The sequence below is a fragment of the Emys orbicularis genome, chromosome 9 (genome assembly GCF_028017835.1).
Source record: "Emys orbicularis isolate rEmyOrb1 chromosome 9, rEmyOrb1.hap1, whole genome shotgun sequence".
Classification (NCBI taxonomy): Eukaryota; Metazoa; Chordata; order Testudines; family Emydidae; genus Emys; species Emys orbicularis.
Window position 1 is genome coordinate 36,973,862 of NC_088691.1, and position 27,901 is coordinate 37,001,762.

General features: G+C 38.7%; 1 protein-coding gene across 1 annotated transcript in view; it reads left to right on the forward strand.

Annotated features, from left to right (window-relative positions):
• The window catches only part of DIAPH2 (diaphanous related formin 2), a 908,304-nt gene that overhangs the window by 172,494 nt on the left and 707,909 nt on the right, over window positions 1-27,901 (forward strand). Inside the window, exons 6-10 of the mRNA XM_065411177.1 lie at window positions 14,280-14,354; window positions 14,440-14,509; window positions 16,288-16,424; window positions 18,037-18,145; window positions 25,738-25,848. Coding sequence (XP_065267249.1) covers window positions 14,280-14,354; window positions 14,440-14,509; window positions 16,288-16,424; window positions 18,037-18,145; window positions 25,738-25,848 — 502 coding nt within the window. The remainder of the gene's footprint in view (window positions 1-14,279; window positions 14,355-14,439; window positions 14,510-16,287; window positions 16,425-18,036; window positions 18,146-25,737; window positions 25,849-27,901) is intronic.

Here is a 27,901-nt window from a genome sequence, read left to right on the forward strand (position 1 = left end):
GTGTGACACTGTAAAATGTTTTATGGTCTACTTCTGTTTGCGTCATGTAGTTAGTATTCCCATTGATTTAAAGGGAAGTTTCATTAAGTAAGGAGAGCAATATTTACTCCTTAAATGATAGTTCGTATTTATTTGGAATGGGCGTTGATAATGTTTTGTATGTAAAGTAAACATAAAGGTTTTGGAGCCTGCCTAACTTGATTATTTTATATTCATGCCAATCTCTTAATTTGTTTTAGTGTTGTAGTCTCAAAAAGCTGGTCTGTCTGTGTGCTTTATTTTAATGTAGTTTTTAGCTCAACAATTTCATGTGTTGTACCAAACAGTACCTGTTCATACCAAAAACAGAAACATGATGGTTATTTAATGGCCTAAGATGCTTTTTTACTAATAGATGTTATGACATATTTTCTCCACCAAGAAGATCAAGTACAAAAGTAAAACACAAATTACATAAGATGACTGAAGTGATGCAGCCTCCAAAGATATCACCAAACACTTCAAGAAAAAAATATATGAAAAGATATGCAAAATAATTCACTCAAAATTAGAACAAATTAGCATTGTGCTTTGAAAACCTCTGGTAAGCCAAGGGAAGCAAATGTGCACCGAGAGAGCCTAGCTGCCTGTCCTAAAAAATTCAGTCCCAAGAATAAATAGTACAGCCATCCTTGCTGCTGAGACTGACTGTATTATGAGGGAAGAAAATAAATTGCTATGACACAGCGTTGTGAAAATATAATTAGTACATAGATGAGAACACAACCCTATTACTCTCTCTCTTTATTGTTGTTACAAACCACAAACATCTCACTAGTGCTCCTGTACCATGAGGAAAGAGGAAATGCTGCGTAATGCCAGTTGGGAGAAGACATGGTTGGCAACAGAGGCCTGGCTGCTATTTATGGCATTGGAAAGGCCAGCTCCAGCCCACCACTGTTAAGATTTTGGAATACTGTTTAAAAACCTTTTCACAGCTGCTTTCTGGTTTTGCTTCTTTCTGTATATTTTGTTCCCTCATTCCCTAAACAAGATGAACATGCATTAGCAAGAACTAATATTTTCCCCCACTTAGTTTTCATCTGCGTGCTTCTAATTTATCAGTCTGTCATCCTGATCCCATCTTCTCCCAACTTCTGTCCAGTCTCACTCCTATGATTGTTACAACCTTCTACAGATAGATTTTGTCACCTCTCTTAGGGGAAGAAGCTTGTCCTTGATCACACCAGCCTGTCCACTACTTCTTAATTCACTTTTCTGCCTCCTCTAGACTTTGCAGCCCAGTTTTCCTCTTCTGATTTTTTTAAATATTGTTTCTTGCCCTACCCACTCCTCAAATCAGCTAACTAAAATGGCCTTTTCCCCATCCAATTCAAAAGATTGCCTTTTTTCTCCTGAGCAGGTTCTCATACTTTTGGCAATTAAACAATCCACTTCTGCCACTTTCTGTCTTCCCGTGGGTTCTATAACTGTAGGCTCTTCCCATTCTCCTTCAGTATCACCTTTTGCTCTCTTTTCCCCATATCCATTGTCATCTCTGATTTATACTCTTGGACATCTCCTCTTCTGTTACCTCTCCTCAACTCATCTGCTCATTGCTTTCAGCTGCTATCTTCATAGAAATGAGTCCCAGAACTTGCCTTCTGTGCATTCTAATCTCCTCCTGGATGTTCTGGTGTCATCTGAGTTTGTCTCTGGAATAAAGCTTCATAGTTTTCCTGGGAATCCTCTTGTGCTTCACCAAGCCCTTTGTAGAACACACTATAGAATCATAGAATCATAGAATATCAGGGTTGGAAGGGACCTCAAGAGGTCATCTAGTCCAACCCCCTGCTCAAAGCAGGACCAATTCCCAACTAAATCATCCCAGCCAGGGCTTTGTCAAGCCGGGCCTTAAAAACCTCCAAGGAAGGAGACTCCACCACCTCCCTAGGTAACGCATTCCAGTGCTTCACCACCCTCCTAGTGAAATAGTGTTTCCTAATATCCAACCTGGACCTCCCCCACTGCAACTTGAGACCATTGCTCCTTGTTCTGTCATCTGCCACCACTGAGAACAGCCGAGCTCCATCCTCTTTGGAACCCCCCTTCAGGTAGTTGAAGGCTGCTATCAAATCCCCCCTCATTCTTCTCTTCTGGAGACTAAACAATCCCAGTTCCCTCAGCCTCTCCTCATAAGTCATGTGCTCCAGACCCCTAATCATTTTTGTTGCCCTCCGCTGGACTCTTTCCAATTTTTCCACATCCTTCTTGTAGTGTGGGGCCCAAAATTGGACACAGTATTCCAGATGAGGCCTCACCAATGTCGAATAAAGGGGAACGATCACGTTCCTCGATCTGCTGGCAATGCCCCTACTTATACAGCCCAAAATGCCGTTAGCCTTCTTGGCAACAAGAGCACACTGTTGACTCATATCCAGCTTCTCGTCCACTGTGACCCCTTGGTCCTTTTCTGCAGAACTGCTACCTAGCCATTCGGTCCCTAGTCTGTAGCAGTGCATGGGATTCTTCCGTCCTAAGTGCAGGACTCACGTCTTTGTCTCACGTCTTCCCTACATATGCCGTCTGTCCTGTGACTTATTCCTTTTCAAGATATCTTCGATGAAATCCTTTCTCTAAGTATCCTCAGTTCTAAGCATCTTGGCTTCCTCTCAGTTATCTCCTATCTTTGTTGCTGAAACCTTTAACTCTGACCTCTTGTCAGCTCTCCTTTTCCATCTTCCAATCTATAGAAAACACAATTGATCAAGTCATAAATCATTTCTGCCTTCCCCATTACATTGAATTAAGCTTAATAGAAATGAGCCCTTTCATTAGCTTCCTGTCACTTACTGCATCAAATTCTGTCCCCTGCATAATCTTAAAGAGCCTTTGAAATCTTACCACCACGTTCAGTACCTCTCTAGGATGTGTATTCTGCAGTGTCAGTCCTCTAAGGCCTTGTTGAACCTAGGTAGCTCTGCAGGGCCATCTAGTGATAGTGGTTCATATGTAGAATTAAACTCTAAAGCCTTCAAATTAAAATGTTGGAATTTTTTTGTTTGTTTTAAACAAAATGCTAGCAGGATAGGAATTAAGTTGCTATTTTACTTGTTAGTCTTTGACTTAAGCAAGCCATGTTACTAGAGTTGCCACCTCCAAGATAGGACCTGGCCATTGACCACCCCGACCCTACCACCGCCACCAACAAATGAGGTCCTAGCGCTGATTGTAGCTGATAACTCATACGTTTCAGAACCATTTTTACACACACACAGAAAATAAAATGTGTATTTTTATTACTTTATCAATTTTTCTTACCGTATACTAACATGACATCGCTATCCATAGGTGTGAATTATTGAGCACTCTAGCATGTCTCAAGTTGGGGGGAGGGGAACTCCATGTTAAATATTTTAACCATTTTGGCTGGTTAAAAACCCTACATGTTACTAAAATACATGTCCAAAGAGTATGCACTTTAAGCAGGAAATGAAAAAGTAGTCTGCAGTGAGTCCGTGGATATTAGTGTTTTTTCCTTGAAATCTGAACTATTCATCTATCTACTTGCTCTTCATAGATTTAGGTTCCCTGGTGCTACTTTATGGTGTAACTGCTAATGTTCAAATACATCTTGACATATAGAGCATATCATTCATTTCTTTAATGCATGTTTAGCAATTAAAGGTTACGGTGCCAAAAGTGAAATATCTGCAAATTGTGTGGAAAATTTTAAAGACCCCATAATAAAGGCTGAACTTTAAATGTATACCCCAAATTAAAAAACATAGTAAGAGAACCAAAAAAGAGCCACCGTGGCTAAACAACAAAGTAAAAAAAACAGTGAGAGGCAAAATGGCATCCTTTAAAAAGTGGAAGGATTTATTTAATCCCGTGTAACTTGGATTGTAATCCTTTAGGGGCAACACTGTCTTTTTCTTTGTTTTGTTGTTGTTCTGTTGTCATGGGTGTGTGCTTACCACAATAGGTCCCTGATCCTTGTTTGAGACCTTTAGGCTCTGCCTTAAATAAAACAAGATTGAATTTATTAATTTAATTTTGAGTCTTTGGATTTTTTGGTGGGTTGTACATCAGAAAGCTGCTGCTTAGTCTTAATTTGATGTCACTTTTTTAAGTTCCTGGAAGATTGAGACCTGTTAAACCAGTGGAAGGGCAGAAGTTAAACATAATGTGAAGCCTCTTGAACTATTTGTTGATCTGGCAGTAAAAGCCTACAACATGTCCACTGGCATATAAAGTACTTTTGGAACTACCTTATTGAATGTTATAAATTCATTTTGATTTAAACATAGGAGTGGCCTATTCATGGTTCTGGGCACGTTTCTGTATATTATAAACATGCAAGTATAGGAAGACTAACACTAATGAAAATAAATGTAGTTACTTTGCTATAGCTAAGAAGTGGAAAAACAAAACGACCTCAACACAGATTGTAGCCTTAAATATAACTCTTGCTTTCCAAAGGCTCAGAGGTGAATATTGCAAAGGGCTCTTAAGGTCAACAGCTTAAAGCTATTTCAAATCAAGATGGGGACTGAATTCTGAAGCTCAGGCTCCCTGTCAGCAATTCCCTCTCAATCAAACTGACACATCTTCAGCTTTTACTTGTGGCATTTGTGACAATATATCATGGGGGGTGTCAAGGCTGCTTCCCCACTTTGAACTTTAGGGTACAAATGTGGGGGCCTGCATGAAAACTTCTAAGCTTAACTACCAGCTTAGATCTGGTCCGCTGCCACCATCCCAAAGCTAATTCCCTTCCCTGGGTAGCCTTGAGAGACATTCACCAATTCCCTGGTGAATACAGATCCAAACCCCTTGGATCTTAAAACAAGGAGAAATTAACCATCCCCCCTCCTTCCTCTCACCAACTCCTGGTGAATACAGATCCAACCCCCTTGGATCTAAAAACAAGGAAAAATCAATCAGGTTCTTAAAAAGAAGGCTTTTAATTAAAGAAAAAGGTAAAAATCATCTCTGTAAAATCAGGATGGAAAGTAACTTTACAGGGTAATCAAACTTAAAGAGCTCAGAGGATCCCCTCTAGCCTCAGGTTCAAAATACAGCAAACAGAGATAAACACTCTAGTAAAAGGTACATTTACAAGTTGAGAAAACAAAGATAAAAACTAACACGCCTTGCCTGGCTGTTTACTTACAAGTTTGAAATATGAGAGACTTGTTTAGAAAGATGTGGAGAACCTGGATTGATGTCTGGTCCCTCTCAGTCCCAAGAGCGAACAACAACCAAAACAAAGAGCACAAACAAAAGCCTTCCCCCCTCTCCCCCCCCAAGATTTGAAAGTATCTTGTCCCCTTATTGGTCCTTTGGGTCAGGTGTCAGCCAGGTTACCCGAGCTTCTTAACCCTTTACAGGTAAAAGGATTTTGGAGTCTCTGGCCAGGAGGGATTTTATAGTACTGTACACAGGAGAGCTGTTACCCTTCCCTTTATAGTTATGACAGGGGGAAAAAAAGCTTTCTTAGAAGTACCACACCAAGTTGTTCTTTGTTGAACAAAGCCAACATAATCTCAATGGGGAAACACCTAATAAACAACAAATTTCAATACTAGCTTCAATATCAATGTATTTAACAGGCTGCTGATTGAGACTTTGCAACACTGTGTGGTGAAGGCAAAGAAACTACCTCATTCCCCTACCCAGAATCAGATTTCTTTGAGGGGGAGGGGGGAAGTCTGCAGTGGAATTGGTCAATTTGGCATGAGACTGTTAAATCAATTGCAATCTGGATGTCTTCCCTTAATTTTGTGCATTTTGATAAGTAAACTATGGTCACCTTATGAAGAGAGAGCCTGGAAAGAGGATGCCTAGGAGCCACTTCGTTGATAGTTGAAGATATTTTTGAGCAGTTCTGCCAAGCCACAGATAAGGACAGAACTAAAAAATTTTCCTTTCAGGAAGTTTCCCGTGTTCGGTAATGCTGGACCGTTAACATTGGTTCCTTAGTTGAACTGGAGGGGTGCTATGCTTCTTCAGTTTGCAGGTTGTAAAAAGGCCAAAATTCAGTCGTTCCTGCCAAAATAAATCAAATGCCAGATCAAGAGTGTGACCAGGTGAGGCATAAACCAGCTGGGCTATTCAGTGGTGTTTATTGTGATTTTTGAATCCTAAGCGCTCTGTGAATAGCAGACACAAATGTGGTTTCTGAAAGTCAGAGTACTGTCAGCCAATACCAGTTCAGCACTAGTACCAGTCCCCTTTTAGCATCATCCTGGGACTTGCCCTCTAGGTATACGCTGTATCTATTCCTTGTCTGAGTAGGAAGGGGACCTTCTACACTCCCAAGCTAGATGCAAGCAGCAGAACCACGTCATCACCCAGTTGACCTCTGCCTGAAGCCTAGCAGTAATATCCAGTTTAGCAGCATAATCCCAAACAGGGTTCAGTAATATGTGTAAAGTTGGGGGGTTTGTTATTGAACAGATAATGAGTATTTGACAAGATACGCACAACCTGAAATTGGTCAGCATCAGCTAAAGACTTTGTCCTACAACAGGGGTCGGCAACCTTTCAGAAGTGGTGTGCTGAGTCTTCATTTATTCACTCTAATTTCAGGTTTCGCGTGCCAGGTTTCTAACCTTTTTAGAACATCTCTTTCTATAAGTCTATAATATATATCTAAACTATTGTTGTATGTAAAGTAAATAAGGTTTTTAAAATGTTTAAGAAGCTTCATTTAAAATTGAATTAAAATGTAAAGCCCCCTAGACTGGTGGCCGGGACCTGGGCAGTGTGAAAATCCGCTCGTGTGCCGCCTTGGGCACACGTGCCACAGGTTGCCTACCCCTGTCCTACAACATACTATCTTTCTGAGTGATCAAAAATAGAAATCTTGATTCCAGCTTTTGCTATCACCATAGACTATGTCTACCATAACTAGAGAGCTGGTACCTCTAATCTTTCTTTTTATGATATGCAGAATTTTAAGCAACAGTAAAGCATAGTTTTGGCACTGATTGTCAATGTAATTGCCAGTAAAACATTTCAGTATTGTAAAATTCTACTAAGTTTTCAAATTAAGATATGTATTGCAGAACTACATATAATACAGCAAGCCTGTCTCAGATGTTTTGTATTGACAAACTCTCTCTAAGGTACATTTTCAGTCTGGTGTATTATTTAAACGCCCAACATAAATGATTGTTAATGTGTTATGCAATGGAATTGTCTTTGCTACCTCTAAATCAGTTGTCCTGATCATAGTATTTTGAATATATTTTCATCTACTCATTTTTTCATACTAATACTATGAATTCCTTCGAGAAAATACTTCATTGGAGTGATAATTATATTCCTTACTGATTTATCATTGTTTGTAGCTAGTTGTCATTACCATTCACTGTTGATTTCTGTTCATTAAACTATAGAATTCTAACTTGCAAAGTTGTGTTTAAAATTAGCTTTTTAGAGTCAACTTTCTGTGACATTGCTATTTTACTTTTAAAGTTGTTTTGGACTGTTAGGTATCTGAGTTGCCACGCTTACTGATGAATAATTTTTCCATCTTCTGTCAGTGAATGGAATTGCTTTTGGATTAACTGTAAATACCAGGAATAGCTTATGGATATTTTTGGCTTAATATTAGTCTCAGAACTGGTAAACAACCTCCTTATGCTGTTTAAATAGAAAAGGAATGGTGAAAAGTTATCTGTTGTAGATAGAAAACCTAGATGGGAGGCTTTGAAACTTGGCAATCAGTCCCTATTTAAGTGAATTTGGTTTAAGCAAAGGTTTACAACTGCCTTCCAGGTTTGTTTTCTGCATACTTCTGCTAAGTTTTCTTTTCTAAAACAGAAAATGAAATAATTGGACAGTATGTAAAATCACAACCAACACATTTAGACACTACTTCAGCAGCTACAGATTGTGGCATGGTGGGTTAAGAAAAAGGTTGGAGTTTTCTTTTTGAGATCATTGCTTCTAATGGATTTGTCAGCTCTTCAGTATTTGAAGCTAGTGTCTAGTACTCTAAGTCCTTTCTTGCTGCCACACCACAAGTTTTTCTCGGGAGGAGTTCAGAAAGTACAGCTAAACCATTTAAAGTAAGAAATGGGAGGAAATTACAGGTGTGCTAGTGTAAGGGTACGTCCAGACTACCCGCCGTATTGGCGGGTAGCGATCGATTTATCGGGGATCGATATATCGCGTCTCATTAAGACGCGATATATCGATCCCCAAACGCGCTCCCCGTCGACTCCGGAACTCCACCGGAGCGAGCGGTGGTAGCGGAGTCGACGGGGGAGCCGTGGCCGTCGATCCCGTGCCGTGAGGATGGGAGCTAAGTCGGAATAAGATATGTTGACTTCAGCTATGGTATTCCCGTAGCTGAAGTTGCGTATCTTACATCCCCCCCCCCCCCCCCTCCAATGTAGACCAGGCCTAAGTGTAAATGGTGTGTGTGCATCAGTTTTAGTAATTAGCTGATATACCAGTTCAATTTTGAAACGGAAATCTAACAAACCAGATTTTTTAATTTGCTAAGTGGTGTAGCCAATACTATGATGGCACTTAATTAGGATAACCTCTTTTTTTGGGAGCCCTAGCTTAGTGATTTTTAGCACTAGGTATTTCGCAGGTCTGCTTTTAAATTGGACAGTATTTCTCAGGTAAGGACACTTAAGTTAGTTATTAACCAATCAAAAGTTTATTAATGCTCTCAGAGCCACAGAAGTATACAATCAAAAGTTCATTCATTAAATGTAGATATATAACAGATGTTCTAGGGCAAAAAACACATGCAGTCTTCTAAGCAATTAACATAGATCAGTATAGCAGCCCAGTAGCTATGCCAAAGAACAGTACATAGACTTAGTCATCAATTTTCAATTATTTTCAGTACCACTAATACATGACACGTCAAGTAATTCACGTCTTAAGGCACTGTTAGCAATGTGGTCTGTGCTATTTTATTCATTTGGTATGAAAGGGAGTACTGTAGTTTAAAATACTGAGAGGAATTGATTTAAGTCTCTCAGGCCACTTAGCAGGGGATTATAAAAGAGAAACATGCATATACCATTAGTTACTTAAAATCCAAAATATGGTTACTTGAGGTCTCACTGTAAAGAGTGTAGACTCAACAGATAACGTTGAGTTACTTATATTAAAAAACACAGAGAAACAGTATATGTGAAATGACTTCTCACCACTACTTCTTAGTCCTGTAAACCCTGTAGGAGAGGAGAACTGTTCATGAGACTGGTTTGTGTGTTGGATAGCCCTTCCGGTTTCTACCGCATATTTATGGGTTCAGTCAGTTTTATTTAGTTCTCTAACCCTGGAAAAGTGGAGAGGCTGTTGAAATGGGTTCGGTTAGGTCTGGAGCCCAACACTGTGACCTCAGTTTGTTATAGCCTGATTTAGGGTCCATGGAATGGTGGCTGCTTTTGTGTTTCTATTGAACTTTTGCCAACTGAGCACTCAGATTTCAGCTGTTTCACTGCTGCTTCTGTCAAAACTCAATAGCTAGCATTGGTATATAACAAATTTCTTTGATCCTTTTTTATCAGAGGCTTTTTTAAACTTGGGTTCATTTCAAGGATTGTATTTGCATATTAGCCCAGACTATTAATTAGTGTTCCCCCTTCTTTAAACAATTTTGTTTAATATTTCAAAGCTATGCCCTCACAGTGCTCATATCTTTTATTATTTTATTCTTCTTGTGTTGTATGATAGGTACCACTTCTATAACACAACAGTCATTTAGAAAGAAAACAAACAAAAATCCTTTATAGTTCTGCTACATTCAGTGGACCTACTTGTACATCTTACGTCTTACGCCTTTTATTTGTTAACCTTTAAGGTATACAATAAGATATAAAAGAATTACACTGGAAGAACAAGACAGATTCTAGTATAGATTGAAATATATCTGATTCTTAGGGCACACAAATATATGGTTTCTATTTTGGGGTGAAAGATCAGTGATTTGGATTCTTTGGGTGTACCAAGCAGTTGGCCCAGTTTTTGGGTCTCATAGGAAGTGATTTCGTAAAAAGTTGATTTTTGACGTGTAGTTTCCATGCTTTTCTCTGGTCCTCGGTGAGCGCATAAGAGACAATAGAGCACTCTGCACAGGAAAGAGGGCACTTATTTTTGTTTGTCACCCGGTAGGAGTTGCTTTTAGCAAGACCAAGAGGGATGGAAGCTTCGTACACAAGTAAACTATGGGAGTCCTTTGTATGAGCATCTAACAATAACTGGAAGACTCCTTATCAAGCAGTGCTGCTTTCCTTTCCTAGGGAATGTGTGCTTCAGTTTCAGCTTTCATGATGTTTCCCACCAGTTGTTCCACCTGTTGGATATGGATTGGTTCCCACTCCGCTGAGCACGAAGAAGAAACTAAAGTTTAGGAAGATGTATAGGGATAATGGGTTGTAATGTAACTTGTAACAGATCAATGGTTTACTGATTATAAGAGTCAGAGAGAACTGTAGCTGTTGAATATATTTTCAGGGCATATTTGACATCTACATTCATACTTAAGGCCCCTCATTCCTAGTTTTTATTTTGTTTGGAGTTTTCTGGGAATTTGGTGGTGTCTATTAGAAAAATTGAAGGGAAAAAGATGTAAATCTGGGGAAAAATAGTTTAATAGCTTTTGGGTAATTATCCGGTTAATGTTGGGGGACGGGAGGATGAAAAAACAGAGAAACTAAGAGTATTATAAGTAAAAAGCTTAATGTTGTAATGGATTTTGTTTTCTTTTGAAAACAGTTTAAAAACAGTGCAGTGTTTTTATGCTTGATCAAAGGGGATTCAGTGTAAATGCCAAAAGGCCTGGGTAGCACAAACTCTCAGCAGGTTTTTCAAAGTGTCTTTTCCGAGGCTTGTTCTCCTGCACTTTCAAATGTAGCTGAAGGACTATGGGTGGGGGTGGAGTGAGGAGAGAGTGGGATGGGAATGAATGAACAGGGAATAATCCTGCCATTGGCACCCAACCCTGCTCCCACTGATTCACTGAGAGACAAAGCCACTACTTTCCTCACCATGCCATGTGCTCCTCAGCTCTGCAGAAGGGGAGGGGAGGGAGTGCTGGGGGTGCCTGATACTCTGGGACCAGGGGCTCATGGGGTGCCCAGCACTCACAGGGAGCAGTGGGCAGGAGGGGGTGCCCCATGGTAGGGAGTGGTGCCTGGCACTGAGGATGACAGATCTACAAGCACTTAGGGGGCTGATACCACCGTCTTCCCTGCTCTGCGAACACTGTGTGGTGGGGAAATGGACGGGTGCCCCTTCCTGGCTCCAGCACTCCTGGAGGGCAGGGAAGAAGGGTTCATGTCTTTTGCGTGTACATGGTGCCTGGTACTTATGGGGGGGGCTGCGGTCGTAGGCAGAGGGTGCCCCATGAGGATGAGGGTTTCTCTCATTCAGAAGTGTACCCAGTACTTATGGAGGGGGCAGGGGTCGTAGGCAGAGGATGCCCCATGAGGATGCCTGGCACTCTTGTGGGAGGAGTGGATGTGGCTCTGTGGCCACACTGAAGGGCAGGGGAAGTAGATGGGGGGCCAGTACTCACTGGGGTTCAGGCTTCCACTCTTGTTGGCATGTGTCAGTTGCTGGGACGAGGCTCCCTGCGCATCTTGCCTTACAGTGCCAAATGCAGCAGCCACCAACCGGTAGTTACTCTCTTGGCTTCCTCTTGGAACAGGTGCGTAGTGCCGCACCATCTGGAGAGGCATCTGTGGGAGGGAAGCTGGGTCCAAGGAGTTACAGCACTTGAAAAATTTGGGTTTAAACTGGTAAAACTAGAACTTTGTTTTTTTCCTGGTCGTTTTTGTTTAAATAAAAAAAAGAGAGAAGAGAGAGCTCTAAAAAGAGGGTCTTTGCTATGCTGCATTCTTGGCCATGTCTGATGTGTCATTTAGGGCTAGATATTCAAAAGTATTGAGCATATAGTTTGCTTTTGTAAGGTTTATGGCCAAATTTTCGTAAGAGTTCAGCACCCAATGTGTACAAGTATTTTTTAAATCCGGTCCCTTAATTTGGTGCCTAAGTGGGAGCTGAGCTGAGCTCTTTGGAAAAACTGATGTCTATTGTAGGTTACGAGCCCTTGTGGAAACTCTGTCCTCAGTGACAAGACTGAGGCTACGTCTACACTGGCAACTCAATGACAACACTTTTATCTTTCAGCAGCATTACAAGCCTCCTCCCACCCCACCCCTCATCCCCCCCAAAAAAGAAAAAAGTTTTGCCGATGGCAAGCTCTGGCGTGAACAGCTCTTTGTCAGCAGGAGCGCCCTCCTGCCGACAACACTAATGCCGCTAATTGCGGGTGGAAGTGTTTTGTTGGCAGGAGAGCCAACAAACAGTGGCTACACTGTGTACCTTTTAGCGACATGGCTGTAATGAGACATCCTTGTTGCTAAAAGTTGTGTAGTGTAGACATAGCCTCAGATAGGAAGCACAAACCTGTGCAGTTGCTGTGATGGTGACTTAGAATGATAGAAAGGAAGGACTGGAACAAGGGATCTTGAGGGGTCATCTCGTCCAGTCCCCTGCACTGAAGCAGGACCTGCCCTTAAAAACCTCCAATGAGGGGAGTCCACAACCATCCTTGGTAATCTATTCCAGTACTTAACTGTCCTTACAGGTAGAAAGTTTTCCTTAGTAGCTATCCTACATATCTTTTGTTGCACATTAAACTGATTACTTGTGGTCCTACCATTGGTGGACCTGGAGAACAATCGATCAGCATCTCTTATTACAACACTTAACGTACTTGAAGACTGTTAACAGGTCCCCACTCAGTCTTCTTCTCTCAAGGTAAAACATGCCCAGTATTTTTAATCTTTCCTTTTAAGTCAGGGTTCTAAACCTTGTATCATTTTTGTGGCTCTCCACTGAACTGCTCTTCAGTTTGTCCCCATCTTTCCTAAAGTGTAACTCCTGCAGTGGGACACAGTGCTCCAGTTGAGGCCTCACCAGTGCCAAGTAGAGTGGGGCAATTCTCTCATTTCTTTACATATGATATTTCTGCTACTACACCCCAAAATGATATTAGACTTTTTCGCATTTACATTGTTGGCTCTTACTTAGTTTGTGAACCACAATAATCTCCAGATCCATTTTCAGCATTACAGTACTATACCTTGCTAGTTATTCTCCATTTTGTAGCTATGCCTGTATCTTTTCCTTCCTAACAGCAGTCATTTTGTTCTTCTCTTTATTGAATTTCATTTTATTAATTTCTGACCAATTCTCTAATTTGTCAAGGTCATTTTGAATTCTAAAGTGCTAGGAGGCCCTCCCAGTTTGGCATCATCTGCAGATTTTTATAAGCATAATGAGTTGGATAATAGAATGGAGAGTAATGAAAATATCGTATAGTACCAGACCCAAGACAGATCCCTATGGGACCCAACTAGATACATTGTCCAAGTTTGACAGTGAATGGAGGTGTAAGGATGTTAGTTGTACTAGAAGTACAAAAGGTGTGTGTGTGGAAGTAGAGCAAGAACTGACAGGGATTTGAAGGGGATTTCAATGCATACAGTCTCTTCTGTGAGCAAGAGTCAGGCTAACTGTAACCCTAATAACGCGAGATTTGTAGAAGCGAGGATTGTGTGAGGTGAGTGGGAAAGAACTGTGTGAGAAGTTGTTGCGACCTTGTGTAGATAAATATGGAATGTAGACTAGAGTCTAAATAAGTGAGGAAAAATAAGATATCAGGATGACCTATGTATAAACAAAATGCAGCTGTTGCTTATTATTGTATGTAACAAAAGGTATAAATGCTTGCTGTAATTGTTTATCTGTAGAGAGACCTGCCTAGGCGGAGGAAACCCTGTGTCCTAGTGCACTCTCTCCCTCCATGCAATTGCTAGAGATAATAAAGTATCTGACTTTGCTGCACCCAACCAGAGAGTGAGAACTGTGTTTTTTTCCGACACACTGATAACTGAATAAGGTCTTTCAACCTGTGGCTCCACTCATTTTATACTAATTTAATCTAAACTGCATTTCCCTAGTTTGTTGCACAGTTAAATATGTGAAGCAATTTTCCAAATGTCAACACTGGATTTATATTCTATAACTGGAGAAATTTTATTTGTCATGCTCAAAGCTAGCCAGAGTCAGTGACCAAAATTCGGGGGTTGTATATCAATACATTAAAACAGATTTGAACTAATGTCTTGGTCATTTATAAAATATATTGGGAACACGGGACAAATCATCATATAGGAGAATAGTTGCACATTTGGTCAAATGAAATAAAAAATGACTCAATTAACATGTATATTTTACTCTTCCCACAGCTGGGTCAACAATTTTGGACATGAAGGTCTTGGGCTTCTGTTGGATGTACTGGAAAGGCTTCTGGACAAGAAACAGTAAGAACCCAAAACATTGGGGTGGGAGATGGAAACTGCTATTAAGGTTTTGACCTTAGTTAATGCTGTTGATTTTTCTTTCAAGGCAAGAAAGTATTGACAAGAAGAATCAACATAAGCTTATTCAGTGCCTCAAAGCATTTATGAATAATAAGGTAAGAGAAATATTTTTGTTTAGTTTTAGGTGCTTTGATCATGCCTGCCTGTTTGATAAAGAGCTAAGTGCAATAATGAAGTTTAACATTATTGCATCTTTTCTTTTAGTCATGCTTCTTTGTCAAAAGTGAGAAATTCAGAGTAGTGGATATTTAAGTCCTGCATTAGTGAATTGGGGATAAGGATGCAGTACAGACTTGAGTGTCCAGTTCATGTATCTTCAGTGAGTTAAAAGGATGTTTCAGTCACAATTTTATTGAATGCTGTGGACCAAATTTAATTTGCTTGTTAGGGAAATATTCATAATGCTTCTGTAGAGTGGAAATAATAATAAAAAAGTTTGTCTCTTTTCTCTAGCCTGTTAAGAGATGGGTGAAAGGGGAGGAAGAACTATGGTGGGGATTATTTAGAGGAAGTTAAAATTAATGATGCCATTATTTCTCAGATACTGTGATCCAGAGGTAATGGGCAGAGTTGGTTTGTTTTTAAGATATTATGAAGGCTATCCAGAGTCTTGGATGGGTGCTCTGTTGGTGTGGAGTAGTAGAAATCAAAATTCATAATTCATGGGATCAGCTGTTTTCTTGGACTAAAATGTTTAATTTTAATATATTAAAAAACCCATGAATTTGGGAATGACAATGAACATTATATTTTTTCTGTAAGAAATGTCAAGGCTACATATGGTGAGCAGTTTGTAGGGAACTTTGTGGTATTCTTTAAACTGTAGAAATAGAAGGCCAGAACAATATGAAAGCAAGTAGAGAAATGCCTAATACTCATAAGACAGATGATATAGTCATTCAGCCGTCATATTCAGGCATGGATGTCCAAAGTTAATCACCTAGTTCTGTTCTTAGCAAGATAAACACATGTTTAGGTTTTCAGAGGTGCTGAACTCACAGCCCCCATTGACCACAAAACAAGTTCTAGGTGCTCTGCATCTTGAGAAAAACGTGTTTTTTTTTAACCTGTTTTGAGATTTCACATTCTGGTAAACAGAATGATTTAAGCTGTTAATTTTATATACAGCTTGTTTGTACACACAGATGAAGTCCGAGTACACTCAGATATTGTGTTCAATCACAGACATAAAATATACCTATTTTCTCTTAATATGAGCTAGTGTATGTGTGTAATTGAAGTTTCTAGTAGTTGCTATTTCCAAACTTAAAAATAGATACTAGATTTAAAGGAATACATTGGAATTATGTTTCCAGATGTTAACCAGTTAAAGTGGAATCTAACCAAAGTTTGTTTCAAAGATTCATGTCCATGAAGAGTTTTACTTCTGTGAGCTGTTCTTTGAAAGTTGCATTATTAGATGATTTGTGACTTTTAATCTCTCATAACAAACTGCAAAGTATTCAGTTACTGGTGTTCACCTTGCAGTTTCATGCTAAATGTTTAGCAATTTATTATTGTTACTTAGCTTTATTGCTGTTACTTAGCTGAATGTATTGATGAAAGATTCAATCAGTGGATGTAGGTGGGGGGAAAAAAGTGACGGAAGCTCTTAGTCAGGATACCTATTATACTTCAGCATATCTGAATTAGTAAGAGTTGTCATTTTCAGGAAGAAGATTATAGTTTAAAAGATGAATTTGGTCCACAAGCAATAAAGCTGTTCGTGTGCTGAAGCAAGTTTCCCATTGAAGTGAAAATACTTGAAAAAAATACTTTTAATGTCCAATTTTGGATACGCAGGCTAGATGTGTCTGAGGGAGAGGAATAACCTTTTCAAGAAGAACTCATTGTTGTCTCTCTCTTTTTAAAGTACGGATTGCAAAGGACACTAGGAGATGAAAGAAGCCTTTTGTTACTAGCAAGAGCAATTGATCCAAAGCAACCAAACATGATGACGGAAACAGTAAAAATACTTTCTGCCATTTGTATTGTTGGAGAGGAAAACATGTAAGTAATATGTTGAAGAGATACTTATTATATGTAGGACTTTGAGAAAATAACTAACTTGAGTTTTCCATTTTATCTATTCCTGTGTTGTTTTGTGTGTTTTGGCATGAGAAGGCGATTACAAATGTTCTGATTAGTTTTGCATGTTGTAGATTATTTTGTTACTCTCTATTTTCTTCTTTAGTAGTATAAAATGGGGTAAACTCATGTCTGGTGATAAGTCATTTATCTTACAAATGTCTTTAGTAACCTTTTCCTCTTCTAAAAAGCAACAGAGGGTCCTGTGGCACCTTTAAGACTAACAGAAGTATTGGAGCTTTCGTGGGTGAATGCCCACTTCATTAGACACAAGTAATGGAAATTTCCAGAGGCAGGTATAAATCAGTATGGAGATAATGAGGTTAGTTCAATCAGGGAGGGTGAGGTACTCTGCTAGCAGTTGAGGTGTGAACACCAAGGGAGGAGAAACTGCTTCTGTAGTTGGATAGCCATTCACAGTCTTTGTTTAATCCTGATCTGATGGTGTCAAATTTGCAAATGAACTGGAGCTCAGCAGTTTCTTTGGAGTCTGGTCCTGAAGTTTTTTTGCTGTAAGATGGCTACCTTTACATCTGCTATTGTGTGGCCAGGGAGGTTGAAGTGTTCTCCTACAGGTTTTTGTATATTGCCATTCCTGATATCTGACACCATTGACTGAGAGACTCAAAATGATTTTGGGGTAAGATAGATTTTCAGAGCATGGTTCTTTATAATCCACATTTGACTTTATCCGGATCATGACAAGTTTGAGCTGTTGAATAGTTTGCTTGTATTGCAATATATAGCATTTCATGTGTGAGTGAAAACCACGGAAAATCCCTATGTGCTGCAAAACTTCAAATTGCCGTTATTGAGACACTGAGTTATTGGCTGGTGAGTCAGTTCTCAGTTCCAGAGAAATTGACAGGCAATGTAAGAATAGAGTAGAAGAGCTCCTGCGTACATGTGGGTCAAACCATTATGGTTTTTATGGCAGTAAATTATATCTTTTTAATCTGTTAGAATACTTCCAAAAATTAATGAAAGAGTAGATAAAGGTGACCAAATGGACCCAATAATTTACTTTTAATTTTTAAAATGCCTTTGATAAGGTCCCGTATCAAATAATTATATGGTAAGGGCCTGAGTCTTGTAAATAAAACCGTATTTAGGTTTAGATGAGTCCTAGTGAACCGCTAAATAACAAGCAATATATGTACATATCCAGTGTTGATGCTGGTGTCCAGTCAAAGGTGACACTAGTATTTAAATGGCAAAGGATGCAAAATATTAAGTTTTTTTCTGAACTTGTATGATTGATTTTTAACCAAGAAGACTAATTAAAAAACAAAACAAAACTCTTAACAGATTTCCCAGATACTGTGATTGAATTTTCATTTTGAAGTAGCCTAGGCATTCTGAAGTCATTTGAAGCTTTGGTTTTAATACCTCATGTGGAAGATCTAGCGTACAATTTATTACATTCTTGTGTGGTCTGCAAGTGATTAGGTGGATATTGAAAGGGGAAGACTGAAAGTAGGTAAGCTCTCTGGTAAACTACCTATGAATTCCCCCCTCTCTCTCTCTCTCTCAGTCTGGACAAACTTTTAGAAGCTATAACGACTGCAGCTGAGAGAAATAACAGAGAACGTTTTTCTCCAGTTGTGCAAGGATTGGAGAACCATGAAGCTTTGCAGTTGCAGGTGGGTTTGCTGTATCTTGAACATGATCTAATTGTCAGATGTCTAAATATAATCAAAAATGGTAACAAAATGAAATCAGCTCAACTGTTTTAGCATCTTTTAATTGTTTTGCTATGTAAATTTGTGCCTATATATATTTCAGTAAAAGAAAAAATGATTGTTGGGGGTAATTAGGTAGACAAACTCAGTGGAAACTGGTTTCCAGCAGTTAGCATCTATGAATACAAAATCAAGAAGACTTCAATTCAGTGGAAATATTTGAAGAGCCTTGCAGACATACAATAATTAATTGGTTGTATTAGACATTGCTTGATTAACATTCTCAGTAATAAAGGCAATCTTGGAAAATTCTGGGGAATGTTGACCCCAGTATTACTGGCTGATTTTGGATTTTGGCATGGTATATCTCCTATCTACCAATAGATATGCTGAAAACAATTTTTTGTGTGTGTTTGCTTGTTGTTTAAAAATAAAATAACTTCAAAAGAAATATTAGATAATTAGCTAGAATGAATGCTAGTGGTTCACTTGTGTTAGAAATCTGAGTCTCCTTTTTTATATAGAGATAGTAAATTGAAGTCAATGGGTGTATTGACTAAGTAAAGACTTCAAAGTCTGAGCACCATATAAAGGCACAAAATATTTTATTTGTGTGTGAAATGCTTAGGTCTTATATAACACTTCTCATCAGTAGATATCAAAGCACTTTACAAAGGAGATGAGGCTCCTTCTCCCCATATTACAGATGGGGAATCTGAGGCACAGACATGTGAAGTTACTTATCAGGAGGCCAGTGGCTGAGCCAAAAAGAGAACCAAGGTCTCCAGAGTCCCAGTCCAGTGCCTTATCCACTATACCACACACATAGTTGTATAAACAATTTATTTTTCTAGAGATTATAGAAAAAATTTAACAGAGGCATTTTAAACATCTAGACTCTTGCATGAACCAACACACGTTATAAAGTTGGGGAAGGAAAATCCCAGAACCTTTGACTTGCTCACCTTTTTCATATACTAATTAAATCTGGAAAAAGGACAAACAGCTGTGCCCTTTTTACCCTTCATTGTGAATAAATGATGCCTGTTGGTCCCTGTCCCTCCCCTCTTCTTGCTTGTTTCTTACATTAGAAATTCATTTCTTGTTTAAATTTGTAAAATGTTCATCTAGTCATAATTAAGGCTTCATGTCTGTCACGGAGGTCACAGAAGTCACTGATTCCGTTACTTTCCATGACCTCTGTGACTTCTGCAGCGGTCGGTGTGGCTGGCTCCAGGGATGCCCTGAGCAGCTCAGGCAGCCCCTGGGCCAGCTGCATCGGCTGCTTCTGGGGCACTTTGAGTGAGGGAGAGGGCTCAGGGCTGGGGCAGGGAGTTGGGGTGCGTGGTGATGCTTAACTTGGGGGGCTTCCCGGAAGCGGCCAATATGTCCCTGCAGCTCCTAGGCAGAGGGGGCAGTGGGCTCTGCGTGCTGCCCCCGCCCATAGGCATTGCCCCCCGCAGCTCCTGTTGGCTGCTGTTCCCGGCCAGTGGGAGCTGTGGAGCTGGAGCTCGTGGCGGGAGCAAGCGCGCGGAGCCCCCTTGGCCTTGCCTCCCCCTAGGAACTGCAGGGACATGCAGAGCTGGGTAGGGAGCCTGCCAGCCCCACCATCCCCCGCCCCCCAACAGCCTGGGACCCCTGCTCCCAGCACCAGCAGGGATCCCGGGGCACACACCGCCACCTGCCTCCCCCCCAGCATCCGCGGTGACCTGGACCACAACCCCAGAACACTCCTGGCCCACCGATCCAAGTTTTAGTTAGGGGTACATAGTATAAGTCAGGGGTAGGCAACCTATGGCATGCGTGCCAAAGGCGGTACGTGAGCAGATTTTCAGTGGTACTCACACTACCCGGTTCCTGGCCACTGGTCCCGGGGGCTCTGCATTTTAATTTAATTTTAAATGAAGCTTCTTAAACATTTTAAAAACCTTATTTACTTTACATACAACAATAGTTTAGTTATATATTATAGACTTATAGAAAGAGATCTTCTAAAAAGGTTAAAATGTATGACTGGCACCCGAAACCTTAAATTAGAGTAAATAAATGAAGACTCGGCACACCACTTCTGAAAGGTTGCGGACCCCTGGTATAAGTCATAGACAGGTCACGGACCATTAATTTTTGTTTACTGCCTGTGACCTGTCCATGACTTTTACTAAAAATACCCATGACTAAAGCATAGCCTTAGTCATAATTGGAAGGGCTGTGGTAGATCCATAATAGGTCATGTATTCCCTGGCCGCTCCTTTCCTGCTATAGTTGTGTTCATGCTGGCTTGCTGGACACAGTGGTTTAAGTCCATTAGGAGAGAGTTTTCCATTAAAAATTACGGTCTACTCTGTTTTTCAAGGGCCAGCTGGTTTCCCGAACAACACTCAAGTAACAACAAAATTTTAGAAGTTACAGTGCCTGCCGTATGTGAAAAGTCCATTTCCATTTTTCATTACATGTTTAACGTCCTATTAATCACACTTCTCCCTTTCTTTATCCATAGAAAATACTTTTAGCACTGTGTCACAATTTCTAGGTGCACCTCTGACCTGTTCTTGTGTCTTCATTTGTACCACCAGTTAGGTTTCAGGCCTTGAGTACTCCTCTCTCTTAGGGTGGAATGGTGTAATTCTCCAATTCTTAGACCAGGCCTTGCACTGTTAGCTCTCAGCATTGGCAAAACAAAGCTTGCACCTTCATTGGAGACAGGATGTAGGATCCTTGAAACTAATAGCTTACCCCATTATCTTTTTATTGCCAAAATATTTTTTTGGGGAGGCTGCTTATTTAGTCATGTTTTGCTTTCCTGTTGATTTCCCCAGCAGTCCCCTGTTAAGCTAGACAAATAAGTTAGTGCAGCAAAGCCCCACTAACCCGATGTATGGTGGTTATCTCACTGACCAGGTCACATGCAGTGTTGAGAAAATTATACATCAGTATTTCTAGATTATTACATAGCAGATTCATGTCTGTCACAACTACTGCTTTAGATACTGTGATATGTATTATACAGTACCGTAAAATGGGTTTTAGGATTAAATATATGTAGAAGCTGAAAGCATTTCATCCAATCCTGATCCCATAGACTTGCAGGATGGCTGTCTACAGGATACCATATTCTTCCACCATCCAACTCCATCTGAAGTTCATCTGCTCAATGTTATTAGCCATTGCTAATATAGCTAATTGCTACTTTATATGCAGAGTTGCTCTCTGACCCAAGACATGCAATACTGGTTTGGGAATTTTTTTAAGTCTTTGAAATACAGGGCATGGAAATATAAAAACAGCTGGTTCATAGCTTAGCAATTTTGTCTAAAGTTCTGGATTGGGATTTCCGAGCAAATGCCTAAGAAGAAAATAAGATATATGAAAGACATGAAGTGATTTCAGTGCAGCCACTGTTGAAGAGAACAGGCCAGATTTGTGCTCATACAGGTTTGAAGAATTTAGCTTCTGTTGTGACTTTTTAGCCTTAACTAAAAGAAAATCTTTGGAATGGGTATCTGGATCGCTCACTTAACAAAACTTTACGTGACCACTTCTTACCAATGTTCAGAAAGGTGCTGATGGCAAGATGCCTTCAACGTTCCTCAGCCAGTTGGAGTATCACTAAATTGGGGAGTAGATGATTGTCTTAGTACATTTAAATACATAAATAAAAATATCCACTATTACAAAAGTTGCTTTCCCCTGTCACCCGGAAAACCGTCAAACTATATTTTCACTGTTTCAGGATTGTCAAGTATACAGTATCATGTACGATGGATATATTCACTGAGTAGAGTGAACCAATTTATAAATTGCAACTGATGTCAAAATGTTTTGTGCCTTTATAGGGTGATGAATATGTAGTTAATTTTGGAAAATCTTACCAGTGCTTAGATGCTATGATTATGAATCTTGATAGAAATCCATAGATATGTTTGTATTGAACCATTCAAATAAATTTAGTAATTAAAAATGACTCTTGAAAGCCGAGAATTTCCTTAGCTATTTTGAAAGCAGTGTTAGGTATGCAAGATCCATCTACTTTTGTGTTAAAGCTTTTCTTCTATATATGTACACGCATAACACAGAAGGTCAATGGCATTTGTATAGCTGTGGTATAAATCATTATGGATCTTTGTCAGCCAAGTTTGTGATTTATGAAGAAAAATACCAGTTTAGTAACTGAATAACCTTTGGCGATGTATAGGTTAAAAGTCAAAATCCCCAGAGGTCCATCTAGTGTATCTGTTGAGTGGGGGATTTTGCCCATATTGTGTGTTAGCTCTGAATCATGAGAGACGGCTGAAGTCAAGTCCTATAATATCTTTTGTGAGTAAGATGATTGATTGCATGACCTTTCCACCGAAAGGATAAGGCCCTATGACAAAGATACCTTTTGTAATCTTTACAGAACAATATGAAAAGCTAGTCCTACAGTAGTATGAAAGTAAGATTATGATCTTTGAAGGTCAAGGTCATGCTGCAAGGCCATCCTGTTTCCTTGCTGAATAAAAGAATATTCGCGGTGCTCAAAACCGTAACATCAATTATATTTTTTAGATATTTTGCATATCGATATCCCAGATGTTTTTGTTGTCAGAAGTTAAAACCTGCGTTTTTAAAAGTAATGTAACATCTTTTTACATGGGAAGAATATTAATATGTTCAGAATCATGCAAGAGAATTCATATAAATATTTTAAGCTCACATGTAAATAGAATGTTGTATTGATTCTGTTATGTTCATGTATTGGGGATTTAGTGCCTAATGTGAACTTCATTATTTTGATCTGTTTCTCCTGGCACCTTAATGTGCCTTGAACTTTTTATTAAAGTTTAAGACACATTAATTTAAAACACTTCTTTCCCCTCTTCATGCACCTAGACACCCCAGGGCAGTGTTTTATAACTCCAAATTTAAAAAAAATATATTTTTTTTACTCTAAAAAGGTATTTTTATAAAGACAAAGTGAATGCAAAGTACTACGAATTACATGTTGTTTTTTTCCTTTCTACAACTCAAATGTAGTTAAATTAACTTAAATTTTACTTTTGGCGGGTAAATAGCCATGAGTTGAGAACCCATGTGCCAAAGTAGTATTTGTGGGGGAGGAGGGAAGGAAGTTATTTATTGATTTTATTTATTTATTTATTTATTTTTAAATTTGGGAAACACAAAAGTCTTCATTTTACTGGAATCCATTCAGATTGGCGTTTTTACATCCATCTTTTACCATTAAGCAGGCTAAATTGTAAAACAGGAAGAAAAGTCTTGTAGCCATCTTTTGCTTGCTCTCATGATAACTAAACATATAAGTATATGATCTCTACCTTTATGGTTTTCGTGGTAGACTATAGGTAAGATAATTCAGTTTAGATAGCAGTTTATAATTTATTGGTGGCCATGTCTGAGAACAGAAAAGTACCTAAATTAAAATTGTTAAATCAATATTTCCTTTATACACTTTTTTCTTTGTGGTTAATCTCTCTCAATATCCCCAGGTACATGTTTTATTATTTATTATTAATAAGAATTTTATTTTGCCAGCTGGAGAAACCCACCTAGTTTGATTACTTGAATATTCTGTAATGCATTAATGCATTGTCTATCAAATGAATATCATATCATAATATTCTATGATAGAAGATAATATCCTTGTCCTACAGTCAATCATACAGATATTGTTACAAAAGAAGTCCATTTTATAGGTTTTTTCCCCATTTTTATTATCTCTTTGATCCAAATATATACACTTGAGCAAAGGTACAACTGCAAGACTCATTAACTTGTTTCTGACAAAAATGTTCTTTACTTGTAATGTACTAACACAAGCCATTAAGCCAGAATTTCTTCTGGCAGAAACAATCATAGCAGATGGCACCTTTTCTCTCTATTAATTTCCGATTGGACATGTACTTTGGCTTGTTCAGTCATGTCATAGTTGTAACATAACAAGGATCACTCAAGCAAACACAATGATAATGTAGTTATGGGCTTGTACAGTATCCATATCCTCTACCAGCTTTCTACAGCTGTATAGAAGGTTGCACTGCTCCAACCTTTTCAGTACAACCTTTTCTGTGCTTTTCGGTACAAATGTAACACACTCCTTAAGGTGTTTGATTAAAACTAAATGGTGAAAGTAATTAAAATTGAAAGGGTATTTTTCATCGGTTGCTTATTTTTTTCCCTGGCTACTATTGATTTTTATGTTGGTTCTGCTTTTACTTGCCGTTAACATCTTTCACCAAACCTGAAATTTCCCAGGAGTCCTCTTGCAGTCTTAATGTGTATCAGCACTTTTGGCATTACATTATTGTCTGCCTGTTTTTAAAATAAATCAATTAAAATGCACAGCTGTTCAATTAAACTGTAAGTCAGTAGCTTGAGACTTCAGGCATTTTCCAAAATGCTATGCAGGAGTAATGCAAAAGACACCTGGCAATTAGCTTTTTGTTGATTGTCTTCTAATCTCCAGTTATCGCAAAAATACTGGGAAGATGAAGCAAGTCCTCCAGCATGGATATCATTATCAGAAACAAAACCTGAAACCTTCATTAGCAGTATAATTCTATATATTGATCATAGTACTTTATGTAAGCAAATGGAACAAATTTGCTATTCCATGTACCTGTTTAGCATAGTTGTTTAACCATTATAATATGAATGAACCATAATGAATCTGCTTATAAACATCAGTGACTTATCTATATATGAAGAACATATTTAGGGGTAGCCTAAAGTGTTGCATAGGACCATCACACTTGCTTTTAATAGGATGAATTTTTTGCTCTTCTGATTTCATTTATAGATGTAAAAATGGCGATCATATTTAGTTAAAACCAAATGAAACAAAACAACATACCCAGTGAACAAAATGTTTGTATACTTGGCTACATTATGGATACTGCATGTAGATCAGGCGAAAAGGTGCAGGGTTATTTGTTGTCTTTGTTTAAAATTTCATTAAACTTATTTATAGAAGCTTCATTAAATTATAGTAAATGACAAATTTGTTCTAAATTTTAGCAGATAATACAATTCATATTATGCACTGTAATATTTATATATGAACCTCTAGTATAAATTGAAATCTTGTTGAAATGTTCCCTAAATACATCACAGAGAGAACTTCTTTCAAAAACAATAGGTATTCACTGGGGAAAAAGCCAAATCTCATTATCTTTATCAAGGAATTAATTTAAAATCATACAGGCATGCAAACAAAAAATAAAAACCAGAAACTGTAAACTTCTCCTCAAAGATTCATAAAAGCGTTAAGCTTAAAATCAGACGAACCTTTCAATGTTTGTCTGTTCAAATGGCAGTCCTTGCACATTCGTTACACTTGTAAACAAAATTATTTCAGCCATTGTAAGATTAAGTAGTACTGGATTTTAACTGGACAATATGATGAGAAACGTCTTTGTTGTTCTTTGCTTTATGCCACTATATTTGATTAGAAAGTTTTTAAATATTTACAAGGCAGAAAGGATTTATTTGCTTGTATGTAAACCGTGTGTATGCGCTGAGAGAGATTTTTAGTAACTTAATTTTTCTAATTACAGGTGGCCTGCATGCAGTTTATAAATGCCCTTGTCACTTCTCCAGAAGATCTTGATTTTAGGATACACTTGAGAAATGAATTCCTACGCTGTGGACTGAAGAAAATATTGCCAGTAAGTTGTTTCCACATGTTCACTACAGAAATTAAAGTAATTATTATTATTAACCTCACGGCAATGTTATAAAACAAAAGTAAACCTGTCTGAGGCAGCCTGGTTGAATTTTAATGCTTCATTCAAATCTCAGATAAATGAAAAGGTGAGTGAGAAATCACACTGCCAATAATGACCCACCTGCCAAATCCATTTTCATTTTACTTCCTGCCTAATATTTTAGGTATTCTTTACTTGTATTTAGGACCTGGTAATATTTTAGTAGTTCTTAATAATTTTATTCTGAACACAATAAGAGATTATGCAGCCAAAAAACCCAAAAAACAAGTTAACAGAGTTGCTTTAGGAATCTTACTTTCTTGCTTTTGCATATCAGCATAACACTATCAGAAATGAATTGGTCAATTACTGTGACAGTCCTAACGGACTTAGTTTTCATTATGCAGAAAATGAACTCACCATTTGTCAAATGAACTTCAATATATATAATTTTGAAAGCAGATAGTCATAGATCTGCTTTCCATTTAAAATTATTTCTACAATTCTGTAGAATCCCAGTTCTCCTGCTTGCCTTGAGCCCCTCTCCAATTTTATTAATTTTTTTAAAATCAGAAGAACAAAATCAGTCAGCCATTTAAGCACTGTCTTATCTTGGAGAGGACAGATATTACAATGCAAATATTCCTAGTATGAAGATGCAAACTATTTTTAACAGCAGGGCATCATAGCATACATGTGTCTGCTTTCTTGTTGTACTGTTTTCTATTAGTAATGGAATACTGTATGAGGATGAGATACCTTTATCTAAAATCCTGTAAATTTTTTTTATTTTACTTTATGAACTTTAATCTCTTGGTATACTTCAGCTGGCTCAGGTGTTACGATGGCAGCGCAGCACAGTACTACTTCACTGTATCCGAAAATGGGAGAGTGTGTGCCAGGTGCCCTCCACCACATTGGAAGAATTTCGTTCTATGTGGTGTTCCAGAAATTGACAGCCAGGATACATCTGGTTAACACTGAGTACAATCATAAGTACCTTCATTTGGATACATATGGCCTTGGAATGCTGAATTAGGGTTTGAATCCTTACAGCTGCTAGTCCGGAAACAATGGCTACATTAAAAAAAAAGGGGGGGGGCAAACAAAAGTTTTACTCTTGGGGGTAGGAATGAGCCCAGCGATGTGGGTGTTAGGCCTGCCATGCTTAGGGTTTCTGCTGCTATTACTGTTGGAAGTGCAGCCTGTGCAGTGTTAGTGGATACAGGTGCAGTGTCCTGCTGCTTCCAACACTGGCAGCAGGACTTGATGTAGCTACATTACTGATCCTCTTGCCACAGTGGTTATCAAGTACCTGCAGTACTCTGAGCACCAGTAACAGAGCATGTAGATTTCTAAGTTTTCAGGTTTTGGACCACTGTTCACTTTTCGCTCTTGGGTTAATCAAGAAATTTGATCTGCAGCTTCTGTTATCACACTCAAGTTCAAGATATTATCTGATTTTTATACCTCTACTTTTTAATCTTTCTTTTTTTGTTCAGGTGGATAACTGAAGGAGGCCACTCAGTTTTTCTAACTTTTTTTTTAGTTAAAAAATAATATTAAATGTACTCTAGTTTTTTGTTCTTTAAGCTGCTCCACTGAAGAAGCTTGAGGTACATTGTGCTTTTTCTGGCCATACTGTGAAGAGGGTTAAATATTCATTTTTTATTTTTTTGAGTTTTGACAGTTTCCCAACAAATTCTAAAACTGTATAAGCCCCATATAATGATTTCTCATAGTTCCCTCTGCAGGTGAGAAATAAACGCATCACAGTGGCTGAATCTTTGAGATGGAAGGCAATAGCGCTGGCAAAATGAAGGTTATGTCTCTGAACTTAGTTACTATGTGGGTAGTGATGAGTTCAATAAGACCCTGGGACTTCATACTATCTTGAATAAGAGTAAATGCCTTTGATGAAAGAAGAGGTCAGTGCCTTGGCCAACTCCTGTCCTACCAGCATTACTTCAATCTTCCTTGAGTTCATTAGGGCTAGCTGCTTTTTTGGTGGCTC